Genomic DNA, 15,502 nt, shown 5'->3' on the forward strand with positions numbered 1-15,502 from the left:
ATATAGGAGAAACCATATTTTTAATAATGAATATTATTTGACTGAACAAATAGGAAGGCAGACGGAACTGGCTGGAAGTAGGCACCATGATGCACAGGTGGGCGAGAAACCAGCTTTTCCCTTCCCACACACACTATGTCCTGGCAGAGCATCTTGGGCTCAGCGCATCCCGTTCCCTACTGTTGCACTCTGCAGCAACCTACCATGTTCTGTCATTGCTCTGCTGTTGGAATTGAGGGGCCAGGATAAATAGGAGATTATCAAAGTCTTCAAACATCCTGCAGTGGCTGGCTAAAGAGAAATTACTAAACCACTCTTCAGACTCACATCATGCTCTCCAGCTTTTGCTTCTTTGGGGTAGGGTTGTTAGGGAGTTGTTATTACAAATAATATATGATTCATCTGTGTCTGCTGGCTATTAGGGAGGGAAAAAGATGAGAAAGAGGCAAAGAAACAAGTACAAATGAGACAGGAAAGCCAGAACACAATCTTTGAAGTAAATAAGATGATTTTTATAGGAGCCCTGTGTGTGTTTGATGGGAAGACTGCTACTTACAGATTGCCTTGGTTTGTTTCGAGTCAAGAGTATAATTGGATCTATAGAAATACTGCCTGCCTCTTTGCTCTTTAAGAGTACTGCTAAATGGAACAGAAGACAATGCAGCCAGCCTAAGTGAAGGTCAAAGCTTGATGAGATCTTGTGGCTGCCCAGCCTCATCTTTTATGCAGTCAGCAAAATTGTTGCTCCTCCAGAGCACTGCTGCTGCCGTCGTGCTGCCAGGTTAGGACAGGACTGATCTCTTCTGGCTATGTGACCTGGTGGCATACAAGTACACATTTTTAATTTTGCCTCAGTGCTAATACAGAGAAGGAATCACTGATCTATGGCGGTGCAAGGCATTGTGGCACCCTCCATGAAAAACTGACTGTGCTCAGATCTGTCCTCCTTCTTATAAGATGAGCATTTTTCTTTCCACTTTCCACTCCTACCATGGCACGCTTGTTTGAATCTGCTTTGTTTATTGTTTGCCTGTGATGTGGTGGCTTGGGCATATGCTGGCTGTTACTCCACAGATTCTGTGTCAGGAGGCATAAATGAGTAACTGGCTATCTTCAGGATGCTCATTGCATCAAACTTCAGCCTTGAGTTAGGTGATGGATATGTCCACTCTGTGACATCATCTGGTAAACCTGAACAACAGGGACATTTTTTTTTTGCTCATATTTGGTGTAAACTTGACTTTGATTCCCCTGCAATTAGTGTAGGGGAATTATAAATGGTTATAGCTATAAACACGTCCAGCTTTAAACATTTCCATCCTTGGTTTGATAGGTTTTAAATGTGTGCCGACTCATTCTGTCCTTCACCTCCCAAATCATGGCTTACTCAGCTTCTGCAGAGTTTAATTAATGCATCCTCTGTAAATCAGTCTTCCTGGCCCTTTTTTCACTCTCCTTGCTCTTCTGTTTTTAATTCCCTTCGACTGATTCTCCAAGTTCTGGTACTCAAGTTCACAGGAATGTGTGTTATCAGTTTCTAATTGCTCACCACCCTTTGTGTTATTTCTCTGTCCTCCCTTGGCCCTCGCTTCACCTCCTAATTTAATATAGCTGAGTGTAATTAATGTGCTGTTTAACTTTTCTTCCAGGTCATTAACAAAGATGTTAAACAGAAGCAGTCATGCCACCATCCCCACCACATCCCATTGGACCCTTTCTTCTACCTTGATACCTTATCACTTGTCATAATTACTCTTTTTAGATACAACTGCAGCTGGTTCTCAGGTTTGTGTTACTGGCTTTGACAAAGCTCATTACCGTTAATTGTTCTAATTAGTATGTATGTTGTGTTATCAAAAGGTAAAGGCCTGAAGTGCTGGGCTGCTTACTGGCTGTGTGCCAGGGGACTATAGAGCCAGGGTCATAAAAATCATTGCCTGCTTCCTGACATGAGGGAAAGTCAAAAACACAACCACTTGAATCATGGCAAGGTGGGCTGGAGGCCATCACTTCTCCACCTACTTCACCAGCTACAGCTGATAACTGTTGTTTGATTAAACACTCTGATAGACTCAGATGACCAGTTTCTTAGAATATGTATCACCATTGTTTTATTCTCTTGACCAGACATCTGGCCTTTCTTAGTTCCTGCAGAGGGGCTTTTAAGGATGTTCTTATGCTAGTGCCTAATGTGGACAGCTCCCAGTTGCACTCATGCTTAACACCTTGCTGAACTGGGATCTGAAGACCTGATGTAGCTCTCCCCAGCTATCAGGAAGCTTTTGTTTCTTCATGAATTTTTTAGTATAATTCCCAGTGACTTGGGAATTTGATCCCCTTAGTTCTTTTGACTGCACGTCACACAGGGAACATACAATCTTACCATACATTTTATTAATAGATGTGTTATCAGCATGTCTCTGTTGTGGTATCCACTCCCATTTCCTTGGTTTTCTTATTGCTGGTTTTAAACTTGTTCATCCTATTCTGCGTCCCTCCTGTGACTGGAGGCAATTTTTCATAGGAAAGTTGAAATTGTTATCTGGCCAAATCTGCAGTGCTGTCCCATCAGGGGAAAAATATCTTCCTGATCCTTGCTGTTGATCAGCTTGTGTCCTGAAGCATGATAATTGCTCACTCTTGTTATTTTTAAACCTGACTAATGCAGCTACATATGTTATTCTTCCTTATATAAACACGTAATCCTTTTTTAATCTTGCTGAAAAAAATTGTCTGTATAATATCTTGTGGTAGAGAATTGTAGGGAATGGTTTATAGATGGCATTAGAAAAGGTCTCCTGACAATCAAATGTGCTGCCTCTCATGTTAAATTCTCCCTCAGTTTTCTTACATAACAGGGTGCATGAGGAGCTTAGTTAATTTCCTTTCTATTTGTTTTATACATCTATAATCCCTTCTTGCTTTTGTTTCTAAAAGAGCTGGTCTTTAAAACATATCATTTGTAAATCCCCCTCTTGTCTGCCTGTAATCAGTTTATACTTCTGGAGTTTGGTTTTGTTCTAGTTTTCTTGCTGGGATGAGAAGATCAGAAGAGAGTGGTGCATTAGAGTGAAAGCTCTGGCAGATTTACGTAATACCACTTCACTTTTATTGTGCTTTATCCGCTGTTTATACATTCAAACAGGGTTTTTATTCTTCTCTGCCTGTGCACAAACCACCCCTTCAGTGACAAAGTGCCAGGCTTTTCGGAGGAGTTGAGGGTGGAATTTGACTGCTGTAAGTCACTGCCTTGTTGTTTATATTGCCACCAAGGTGCGTGTATATAGTTGTTTCCAGCAGTGGTTCTGCTGTGCACTCTTGGCTGATGTTTTAATAAGGAGGGTTACTGGGCTCATAAGCAAACTCCTCCACCTCCTTGCTAGTTATATTGGTGTTCTGTTGTTGTTCTGCAGGGGATAGTAAACTTGACCATATTTGCTCCTAATCCCTGTGTGTCAGTGTGAGCTGAAATTCCCCCCCACCGACAATAACCAGGCTAGCCCAGTCTGGAAGCAAATGAAAGCTGTATTTACAAGCAGAGTCTACAATCTACGATGAAATGCAATGAATATGTACAAATATACACAATCAACAGAAAAGTACAACCAATCTCCCTTTGCTTCCCCCCAAAGGGGACCCTTCCCAAAGGGGCCTCCCTCTCCCAGGAGCTTCCCCCCCAGACCCCACTTGGACAGAAAGCAGAGTTAGTTAGAGCAGAAAGTTGTTAACTTAGCTGCCAAGGTCAGTGTGTTATCTTCAGCCAGAAGAGAAGAAGAGGAAAACAGCATCCAGACAGCCCAGCAACTGCCCCCACTGCAGAACGCAGAATGTGCAGAGTGCCCCACTTTGTTTTGGGTAATAGTTCTTAAACATTTCTATCTATCCAATGGAAGTGTTTAGAACAATCAGTATTTTGCTCTCTTACAAACAATAGTGATTTATTTACACTCTTTCACTTTCTCTGTTCTGAACTTTGCAAGGAAAAATTAAAAAGACAGTTTCAAACCATCACATCCCTGGAATATCCTACTCGTTGGATCTTTCCAGTTTACAGCCTGGCTATCTTCACCTGCTCCTTTGCTTCCCACAGCTTTATAGCATTACTGGCACAGGAGGGCATTTACACTTGGCAGTGATATTTTTTTTTTCTTGCTAGCTGCTTGTGAGCAACGTAAGAGATAAAACGTTTCATGTACTAATGCACGCAGCAGTCGGGAGGCAGTTCTGCTGTCGTCCACAGTCACTTGGGTGTTATCTTTGTACCCATCCAGGCCTTCCCCTCAGAGAGAGCAAGTCTCATCGCTGTGCAAACAAAGTTACCCACCTGCTGTTATAAATAATGCATCAGTGCTCCTCACTGAGACTTATGAATGTTCAAGATGTGCTGCAAGCTTCCAAAAGGCAATGTGTTTGTCCCCAGAAAGACTTCACGTAGGTAATGGTCCTGCAAATTGCAGCACTGTCTGTAGGATTGTCACCCATTTTACCTCTGGGTTTTGTGCTTTGAAACTTGCCCTAGTCCCATTGCGTTTTATTGATGGGTAATTTGTGTTATAGTTATGTGGTTCTGTTAGTTCATGGCTGAATTAACAAGAAAGACAATCATGCTCTATTATGCATGAGCTGTTCTCCCCAGAGTGAAGAAATCAGTGCATCTGTAGGGAGCAACAGTCAAGGAGTTGAGTAGTTCATACTAGGACTGCCTTTGGATTTGTTGGGCAGCTCCTGTGCTGCTCTGCTGAGGTTAGGGACAGACAGACAGTTGTCATCTGTGAAACAAAGTGAGCCAAAGCTGCCCTGAGCAACCACCAGCCCCAAATTCAAGAGACATGGGGATCAGAGTTTCTGTACCTTCCTTGTGCAGCTATGGAGGGAAGTTACAGGCTCTGCCTGCTGAATTTATCACTACTCCTGTGGCAATTTCTTCTTGGCAGAGCGAGAGGGATGAGTTGCTTAACTTCCAAATGAGATGAATCGAATTCTCAGTGGGATTGCATTATTTTTAGATGCTGTACCACTGGGATTTCTTACCCCAGTGTTTGATGCTTTTGGCTGAGATGATGAACCTGCTCTGAACCTATTCCATATGCCTGACTGAGCGTGTGCTTCAGTTCTCCCATTGACCCCCATCTCTGTTTTCCATCTCTGGTCCCCTAAACCTGTAGTTCTGAGGGGAATGTATACCCAGCTTTGTTCCATTAGGTGTGGGCCATCAAATCTGTCTTTTGAGGGATTAATACACAGTTCTTCTACCTTTATTCTCTCACTGGACTCCTCTTAAAATGCAACATTTACATGGTACTGATCCTAGCTAATTCATTCTACCAAGTATTTTGTCCCTTTTTTCAATTAAGAACAAAATCTCCAAATTTCTGGCAGTTTGGTTGGTAAGTTTACATCTTCTTGTCTGAGGGTGTTTGTTTAAGCAGTATAATTCCCACTGTCGTTAAAAATATTCCACAATGATTCTTTAAAGCTCAGAGCTTCATTTCATTTAGGGATAAAGGACCCTAAACAGCAGTGCATTTTGTGTTGAAGTAAGTGTTTAAGAGGAATACCTGGACAATAAGAAAGGAAGTCAAGGTACTTTTGTCTTTTCAATGGTACAAGCTGCAGCTATTAGCATTGGCAGGGATTTCTCACCTATAGAAGAAAAAAGAAAAACAGAACAATCCTTTCAGTTAGATGGTATTGTTGCAGATGGAAGTTTATTTTTCATCACTAGATCTTTTTTATATCTGCATTCAGTATATAAAAGCATTTCCTTTGGCAAATAGAAGTCATAAAGCCCTGCTCACTTCTGGCACGTGAATTTTTCATGCTGCTCCCAGGTTGTCCATCTGTAAGCACTGGCCCTGCATGAGCTGCCAGCAAGGTGCAGAGAGCAAACATTGCAAATGTTTTTCAAATCTTTTGAGAATGACCAATAAGTACACTCTTTGTTTGAATAATTTCTGTCTTTAAGTATATTTTCACCCTAGTATTTCATACTTTTTTTGTACACTAAGCTCTAGATAGCCTTATTCAACCTTAGACAGCATATTTATTTCATTAGGGAATAGATTATGTTCAATTAAACCAAGAACATGTTTCACTACTGTTAAAGCAAAGCCAATTTAAAAGTGTGCATGCACATAAAAATGAATATTCATGGTCCCTCTCTGAGTGGGATTTGGAGTGGTTCAATATAAATACTTTTGGACCCCTGCTGAAACTGGGTCAGCTTTGTCTTCTTTGCCCTTAAGGAGAGAAAAACATGTTATTTTGTGTTTGCAATTTGAGTAGACTGAGAGGTACTGGAACAGAGCCAGGGTCCACCAGATCTGAATCCCTGTAGTTGGGTCTGTTACCTTTTATGCTGAGAGGTCAGAATATATGAAAGTGACTTTGAAAATGCTATACATCCTCTGCTTGAATTCCAGCAATGGCCCCAAGAGAAGCCCAAGAGCATCTACTGATTACAGGGTTTTTCAAAGGCGCTTTTTCAGTACCAGGACCAAGAAAAGCACAGGAACATGGGTAGAGTTTGAGTGGCACACAGCTAAGCCCACTTCTTCCCTTTTTGCAGTACCATTTGACAGTACCTTTCACCCCAGCATGCTGTGTAGATTTGTCAGGGGGACTTGGCAGTATCTAGATATCAGGTCATGCCTTTTCTACTTTTATTTCCTATTTCAGGAGAATGCAGCAGCTTTCACCCCTGAGGAGCCTGCTGGCTGGCAAGCCTCAGAAACGGAAGGGCAGCCTGTAAACGTGGCTCTGCCTCAGGTGCTGAAAACAGATTCCCTCATCCTTTGTACCCTGCAGAACCATCCCACAGGGCATCCCAATTTCTCTGTGTAGCCTGTGAACAGATGCATGTCAGGCTCTGGTGTGTGTGAGCAAATTGTTTCCTGCATACGTATTTGGGAGAGGGTGATCTGTATGTGCTAGAAAGATCCTGAGCCAAAGAGGAGAGATTTAGACTGGATAGAAGGATGAGAATTTTGACAGTGAGGGTAGTGAAATACTGGCACAGGTTGCCCAGAGAGCTGGTAGATGCCCCACTCCTGGAAGCGTTCCAGGTCAGGTTGGATGGGGCTCTGAGCAACCTGTTCTAGTTGAAGACATCCCTGCTGACTGCTGGAGGGTTGGACTAGGTGACCTTTAAAGCTCCCTTCCAACCCAAACCACTCTGTGATTCTGTCATCCTAGTGCCGCTATCAGGTATGAACAGGCTCTCAATAATACATCACCATCCAAATCTCAATGGAAGAGCAAGCAGGTCATCTTGTTGTATTTGCTGAAGATGTCATGGATATGGGCCTGAGGAATTGTGGATTTGGCTGAATTTCTTCCACACTTGACCATTTAGCAGGACTCACTGTGTTGTTCATTGAAATAAACAGAATGAGGAGTGTGAAGAGGGGGAGAATCCCGTTACCAGTATGTATGAAGAGGGCTGTTGTGTGGAAGAAGAGGAACAAGCTACATTTAAAGGCACCAAGAATAACAGAATGAGGAAAGGTAGAGGGGGAGTTGAAGGATGTGGTTGTTTAAAGGGAGGGGGCTACAGCTGGTTTAAAAGGGAACACTGAAAATATGGGAAGATAAAGGCAAGCATGAGACTGGAAAGTTGGTTTAGAGGTACTTGCAGTCTGTCTTGAACCTGACCACATCTGGGCTTTGCTGTTTGAAGCAACTTCTTTTCCAACAATTAACCTAGCATCCACTGATGAGAAGAGAGTGGGAGCCCTTTCCTTTGAATACTGTAGAATCACAGAGCAGCACAAGTTGGAAGGGACCTCCAGAGATGACCTGGTCCAGTTTTCCATGGGAAGTAACACCCTGTTCAGTCAATAAACCTCACTTTCTGCCCGAAGTAGTGAAAGAGATGTGAGATTTTTTCATATAGAAATATTACAGATAAATTAATATTTTTTTGTAATGGTCTAATTCTTAGGAGTCTGAAAGATGGACTAGTCCTGTACTGTACACAGAATGGTAGGAGCTGGAAGGGACCTTTGAAGATCATCTAGTCCAACCCCCCTGCTAGAACAGGATCTCCTAGAGTAAATCATACAGGATCGCATCCAGGCAGGTTTGGAATCTCTCCAGAGAAGGAGAGTCCATAACCTTCCTGGGCAGCCTGCTTCAGATCTCTGCTACTCTCAAAGTGAAGAATTTTTTTCTTATCTTTTACTTCAGCCTGGCTGAGTCACCTGGAGCTGATATAATACTCTTGCTTTGTCAGTGTTCTGTGCAGGAAAGAACAGGAGACCTTGTTTGTCTCCAATTTGCTGATTTCTGTATTACAGGAGGCAGCTGTGGGCAGCATCTGTCACCTGTCCCAAACAGCTTGTGGAGGCTTGCCCTGTGAACGTGTTCAAAAGCAGCTGTACTCGACATCCAGCCTAGCAAACCACAGATGATGGGAGAGAGGGCCAGCCCCAGCTGGGTATCACTCTCACTAGACCTTTGCTGAAGTCCAGCTGTAGATCTGATGGTTGAATCCACACCAAAAAAAACGTTCTACCAAGCTATAACCACCATGTGGACTCACTCAACTGTGGTGAATCTCTTGACAGCAGTGCCCAGGGTACAGTGGTTTCATGCAGCTGTTCTGTGAAGGAGCAGAGCAGATTCAGGCAGTAAAATGTTGCTTAATCCTATTGGATTAAAAACCTCTGGGGTTGCTTTGATCATACCAAAGAGTGTTTATGCATTTATGTCTGCCAGCCCTGGAAGTATTTGGACACAATACGGTTTATTTAAGATGCATGTTATGCTCAAACTAATGTAAAGGGCTATAGGAGAAAATCCCATGTTCAGGAGTTGAAATATTTCTGTGATATCCCCCCATCTATAAATGCACCTCTTCATGTATCATCATACACGCTCCTGATTCACATCAGTAGCTCTTGATGATACCAACAAGGAGAGAATGGTGAGGTGAGGCTGAGGACTTGTTTATCTGTCTTATAAAAGGTGAAGGGGTGACACAAGGCAGCCTGCTGCACTGGAGAGAGGAATTACAGAGATGATGGAGCCAAACTTTTCCCCATAGTGGCAGATGCTACAAAGAGGCAGCAGCTGCAGATTGCTGCTTGGGAGGGTTTTGTTGAACACAAGGAAAAATTCTCTTACTAGAAGGGTGATGCAACACTGAACTGCGAGAAGTGGCAAAACCTCCATCACCAGAGACTTCACTAGACAAAGTCAAAGTTGGCTATTATTGGTAGTACACCCACAGCAAGCAGGAGGCTGGCTAGATCCCCAGAGGCTCTCTCAGCTCTCACGTCTTTGGTCTGTGATTGTTTGATGAACGATGGTAGTTCAGAAGATGAGTTACTTGAAGATTCAGTATTTTTGGATCATAAGTAGATTTTTGAGTTGAGCTGGTATCTGGAGTCACCAGTATGTGAAGTCTTTCAAAGTTTTAAATTCTGGCCAGTGACACTATTGAAATTAGTGTTAGACTTCATGTGCCCTGTCTGAATAAAAAAGGAAAACCTGGATGCAGTAGAAACTTACAATAAAAGCCAGCTTGTACTCTTATTGTGACCAAGAATTAAAACCACTCTGTGTAAAGGAGAGGTAGGAACAAACACTGCTAAGACTACTCCCTGTTAAATGATAATTATTGAGGGTTGGGTCTGTTGTACAATAGTTGTAATTCATTGCATTGCACCGGTAATGGGAGTAGTGTTAATTATTGCCATTTGAAGCTATCAGATAGTGGAACTGTCACTGATGATCCTGCCCTGCCTTTCTTCCTGCTCAGAGGAAACCCACTGCAGCATGTTCAGCAGTCACTGTCAGCAGGAATTGCTGCTGAGTTTGGATTCAGTAACAGTGCATCGATTGATCTATTACTGGCATCAGTTTCCCTGGTTCACTTCTGCAACTTCTCATTTTAGGGCTTCTTCAGTAAACGTCTGAAAGGGTCCATCAAGAGGACAAAGAGTCAGTCGAAGCTGGACAGGAACACAAGTTTCCGTCTCCCATCTCTCCGCAATGCTGATGACAGGTAAGGTTCAGTGTGGCTCCTGAAACAATCTCTCCTCAACCAGAAGCACTTGACAAAATCTCCACATGGTAGAGAGCAGGGAAGGGGATTTATTGTTCAACTGGGAGATGGGTGGTTGGGGAGCTGACTGTAGTCTAATGTAAAAAATTATTTATTATAGAATGCACTGCTGACACATGACTGAAAACTCTTACTGCTCTTAATAGCTGGCAAAAAGTTCAGGTTAAGCATATGAACTCAAATACCTGTTTGTACCTCTGTTTCAAATAAACTGCAGGCTTTAAATTTCATGATACAAAACTGTTGGATTGATCAGCTTTAGAGAACCTTACCTTTATGCATACATCACTTACCTGCAGATCAGGCAGCAGCCAGTGAAAGGAATCATGTTGGTATGAGCAGAGCTCAGAGGTGCTCAGTGCAGGCACGTTAAGAATCCTTGCTAATGGCAGTCCTAGAATTATATATAATGATTTAGCACATCAAGAATCCTTGCTAATGGCAGTCCTAGAATCATATATAATGATTTAGCACATCAAGAATCCTTGCTAATGGCAGTCGATTTTGCAGTTATTTCAGTGTTACTACAATGAATAGATGCTTTGTCTTTCAAAAAACTGGAAAACTTGGTCACTTCTGACCATCTTAGGGCTCCATTTGGCATATTTGTGCTTGTTCAGTTTTGGCTGGTGATTCAGGCTGGGAATGGATTGTGTGTGAGGCAAGCAAATCTCTCACCCACAGTTCTTCCTAACTATTTGCGAAGTCTCTTAATTGTTTTTATTAAACATTACCCTCTGTTACGTTCCACAGTAGCACAGCAGGAGAACTAAATTGAGTGAAAAACAGGTTGCCCTGTACTTAAGGCCACGGCAGGCTTTTGTGATTTTACGTTGTTCAGTGCCTTTTCCCTTCTCCCTTAGCTGGGTTGAATTCATTTGTTGTATCTGGCATGCTGTGCTGACTGCTCGACCTGAGAGGCGGCACCACAAAATCGTGGCGGTAGCAAAGCTTCGGGTGTTGGAGGTCTTGTTAACTTCATGAGTTACAGGAAAGGCTGCTGCTGCTCACCAAATGTGAGTAATGATGTAGATGCTGCTGCTCCTCGAGTCATAGTGACGTTCACCCAGTCTGGTTTGAGTTTTGGTACAAATCCCTGTTTTCAGGGAGTTGCAGCTTGCCTGTAAAAAGCAACTCAGTCAGCGTGAGCATGTTGAGTAATGCCCCCATGTGATAAAATAACTGTTATTTAAACCATTGTTTGCAACCAGCTTTGCTTCAAGTTCTGTAATGCAAAAACCTTTTTGCTCTAGGTATATATTTGTCTTTCCCTAGATTGGTACTTGTGCTGAATGTGGACTGATGGCACTTGCTTTTGCAGTGTAAGGGAAACGCTGCTGTTCTGGGAAAGCCAGGGAATTGAGCTGTAATTAATCCCTACAACTTTGGTTTAAGACATGGTATTATACACAGCAAAGCTGCCTTCTCTTTAAAACCAGATCCTTCTCTACACCCTGCCAGTGCTGGCATGGATTGCAACTAGACTTGATTGAAACATGTATTTTCTCTGATGGCTTGGAAAGCATAAAATCCACTGCGTGCAGTGATGGCATTAGGTAGAGCTGGCCTCTTCTGTCAGTCCTCTTAAGTCTCCTTGGCATGGATTTAAAAAAGAGGATGCAAGAGCAAATGAACTGAGAAGTTCCAGTGTCGGGGTCCACACAGAGGTTGAGGGAACACGTCCCTGGAAGGCTAGGAATGTGCAGGGTATTGGAGAGGGACAAGCTGGTGGTTGCTCTTCACTTTCCATCCAATCACCCTACTGCTTTGGCCTTCTACACCAGTCTTATAGCAACACATCTTGCAGCTGTAAGGCAGAGGTGGCACAGTGTTTGGAGCGGTTCTGTGACTTGATACAATTATTTGTTACTAATGGAGTGAAGCTGGTGAGGTCTTCCCCCTTTCAGAGGTACCTGCTAAGGTGAGCAGAGGGGAGAGTCTGGAAGCAAGGGTGGCCATTTGAGAGTGGCCAAGCAATGTGGAAGACAATGGACATTGGTTTTATTAAGGCAGAAATCTTTGCACAAAAGAGTAGTGCTGTTCAAAAACATATGTCTCACCTCAGGCTCTGTTTGAAGCTTCGTGCTGCAGGTGAGAGTCACAAATTGCTGCTAAGTTCCTTTTGGAAGGAAAGTGCAACAGCACTACTCAGCCTTTGTAGTTACCTTTAGTTGGAAAGATGGAAGATTTAATAAAGTCCTCTTTGCATCATGGTCTGATCTGAGAGTGCACTGACTGAACACACCAACTTTGAAAGTTTATGGTTAGAGCTGCTACTTTTCTAATGGGGTTTTATAAATAAATCCATAAAGGAAATTCAGTTCTACTGTAAAGTGTAAGTTGCCAATACTTTCTCCCTTCTCTCCCATATGTTTCACTCTGTATCTAAGGGTGCCTGACAAATGCAGTTGGTGGATACAGCAGCAGGAAAAACAACTGAAAAAAACATGTGAGAATGAAGCACTGAAGATGAGGAGCAGATTAGTGTGCTGGGAGGGAGGTGAGCTGGAGGAAAGAAGACACTGAAAAGATTGATTCATGTTTGGAATTATGCTGTTGTTTAGGATTTTTTTTTCCAATGGGACAAATCAGTGACAACTGTTTCTGCCTGAAAGAAGCTAACACATAGCAGCTGACTTACTTCATGAGAGGGAGCTGCCATTCTCTCACCTTCTGCTCTCCCTGCTTTCTGCCTGAGTCTCGATCTGTTGCAGTGAAAACTTTCCTGTCCTACCCCTGTGAGTCAGCCCTTTCCCATTTTAAGCAGGTGATACTAAGTGATGTCATGGTGTTAGAGAAGTTTTCAGGGCCAAGTTGACTGATAGCATCTACCTTTTCTTGCAAAAACAAGAGCCCTGCCTTCAAAGAAAGCATTATATAGCTTAACAAATTAAAACCCTGCAAAGGTGAGAAGGAAATAGAGGCTGCTGTCATGTTGCTTTCTCATGCTTTTGAGATGTTTGGGTCCTCTTGAGAAACAGGACATGCTTATAGATAAACATCTCTAAAAATCAGTAGTGAGGAAGATGAGTTATCCCAGTTCACATCAAGATATGGGATGCTGTAACACTACATGCCATGCCAGATGGTGACAGTGGATGGATACTGTCTGTTCAGAGTTGATCTAAAATGGAAAGGATTCAGGAATGCTGTAGGAAGGAGTGATGCAGATAAGTGGTAGATTTTTTTCGTAATTCAGTTTCAGCAGAAACCAGTTGGTCAACCTACTTTTTTTCTGGCTGCTAACTTTTGTTGCAGTGTGACTGAGTCAGTGGATGAGGAGAGAGCTGCCCCTCCAGAAAGGAGCCCACTGTTGGTCAGCATCCAGCTGTCTTGCAGAAATCCACAACCTCTCAGTCTGTAGCTTGCATCTCTTCTATTACTCCAGATTCAGGTTGTTTGCTGGGTGGCCTGTTGTACTTGAAATCCTGTTTTACTTTTACAAGGCACTAACATGGGAAGACATAGACTCTGCTTGTTTGTGACCCACATCAGATGTGAATGAAGCTTTTCAGATGTGTGGCCAGTGCATCATCTCACCAGGTCTCAGCAGCTCTCACCATAAGGCCATCTGGCACCATGTTACTGTATCATCTTTCACAGCTTTCCTAGCCCGTTTCCCACTGCATTCTTTGAGCTCTTCAAATCCACACATTTGTCTCAGCGTTGGTATATAAAACGTGTAAAAAAGCTTGATAAAACATTTGAGGAAAATTGCATTTGAAAGAAGAGACCAAATTAATATATTCAGTTTGTGGATAGGAACTGGAGAGTGTTTGCAAGTGGACTGACAGTTCTCGCCTCCGTTCTGTTTATGGTGAGGGAGCGAAGATGGTTGAGACTGGCTGCATATGGTCTCGGCGACAGCTCTAAAGCTCTGTGGACAGCTGGGAGGGTTTTGCCCTGTTGGGATTTACTGCCACGTGGGAATCCTCTTGCTTTACAAAAGTCATTTTATGGCATTATCAGATAGTCGTAGCGGAGCACAGGACCTGCCACGTCCTTGCTGACAATGGGCTCAGGCAGGTTGCGGGGAAGCAGGTAGCCATGGCTCTGGGCTTTATGGTGAGACGCTACCGCTGCTCCAACGACAGCTTCTTCTACTTTCGGTAAGTTCTCACTCCTCCCTCCTGCTTTCTTGGCAGGATAGAAATAGCACAGATTCCATAAATAATAGACGCAAACCCCAACGCGTTTCACGCGCCCGTTCATTCGAATTTAATGCCAATTGCCAGAGAGGTGGGTGAGTTTTGTCCTGGTGCAGATGCAGGGATAAAAATCTGTGTTACACAACACGTTATTAAGGCTTGACTCACCGCGGGCTTCTATTCATTCAGCATATCTCTTTCTATCTGCATGCTGGAGTATGGGGAAAGGGGGTGGGGAGTGGTTTATCTCTGGAGAGATGTCTCGCTCCTGTTTTTGTGAACATATTTCTTTCAGCCAGATTTTTTTTTTTCAATCCTCAGACAGTTGCTTGTTTTTCAGTGAAAACTGGACAAAATCTCAATGTTAAGGGGTTTTGTGGCAAACCTTCATGTTGGTTCTAGGCTGTTCTGTTCCACCTGCAAGCTCACTTGATGCTTGTCTAAAAACATACTTCTTAATGGCTGATGCTTTTCTCAAACCTTGGACTTTTCCTCATAATCTCACCTGTAAATCACTTTGCAGGGAAATGAAACTGGATCAGTTAAGCATCTCTGGTCCAGCAAAACAGAAGTATTCAAAACATTAATAGCAGAGAGCACAGTTACAATAGACTAAGGACAACGTGAGTGCTGTGAAATTCAGCAGCTGTATGAGGTGTCTGTTGGATAAACTGTGATCTGCAGGGAGAGCAGGCAAGTAGGGAAGGGCTTTACAAATCCACAAATCAAACAATGAGACTTTGGGTAGAGCCTTGCAAGAAAAGAACAGACTGTCAGTGGAAGGCTGATGCAGTGTGATCAGAAAAAGCCAGCATGGAACTGCAGATGAGTAGAAAGTGCACCTTAAACCAGAAACTTTGAGTAACTTATTTAAAAATGAAAAATTAATAATTAAACTGGTTAGACTTGTAGGATTGTTGACCAAGTAGTAGGATGTTCTGCTAATTGGCAGTTGGAAAATGAAGCGGGGTGTGGTGCCTACAAAATGAAGGCTTCCACGGGGAAACTCAATGCTTCAGAGCACACCTGTAGTGCAGGTGATGCTGCCGACCTTAGGGGCCAGTTCAGCAGGGCTGGGATTTCGAATCGCAGCGCTGAGCAGAAAGTTCCCTGCCTTACAGTCCAAGCTCTCTCCTGTGACTTTGCGAGTGGCTAAGTATTGAATCCAACTTTGTGATCTCGGGGAGTGTCTGTAAACACACGGGTGTTGTGCTGGAGTTATTGGAAGCATGCAGAAGTACAGTTTTGTGTAAGACCGGTGGAGATCTGGCTTTAGCCAGGTGCT

The 15,502-nt window shown here is 43.1% G+C and overlaps 1 protein-coding gene across 1 annotated transcript in view; it reads left to right on the top strand.

The window, feature by feature from the left end:
• RASAL2 (RAS protein activator like 2) overlaps positions 1 to 15,502 on the top strand; it is a 158,491-nt gene that overhangs the window by 109,147 nt on the left and 33,842 nt on the right. The window contains exon 5 of the mRNA XM_054384631.1: positions 9,900 to 10,009. Coding sequence (XP_054240606.1) covers positions 9,900 to 10,009 — 110 coding nt within the window. The remainder of the gene's footprint in view (positions 1 to 9,899; positions 10,010 to 15,502) is intronic.

Source organism: Indicator indicator, chromosome 10, assembly GCF_027791375.1.
Source record: "Indicator indicator isolate 239-I01 chromosome 10, UM_Iind_1.1, whole genome shotgun sequence".
Taxonomy (NCBI): domain Eukaryota; kingdom Metazoa; phylum Chordata; class Aves; order Piciformes; family Indicatoridae; genus Indicator; species Indicator indicator.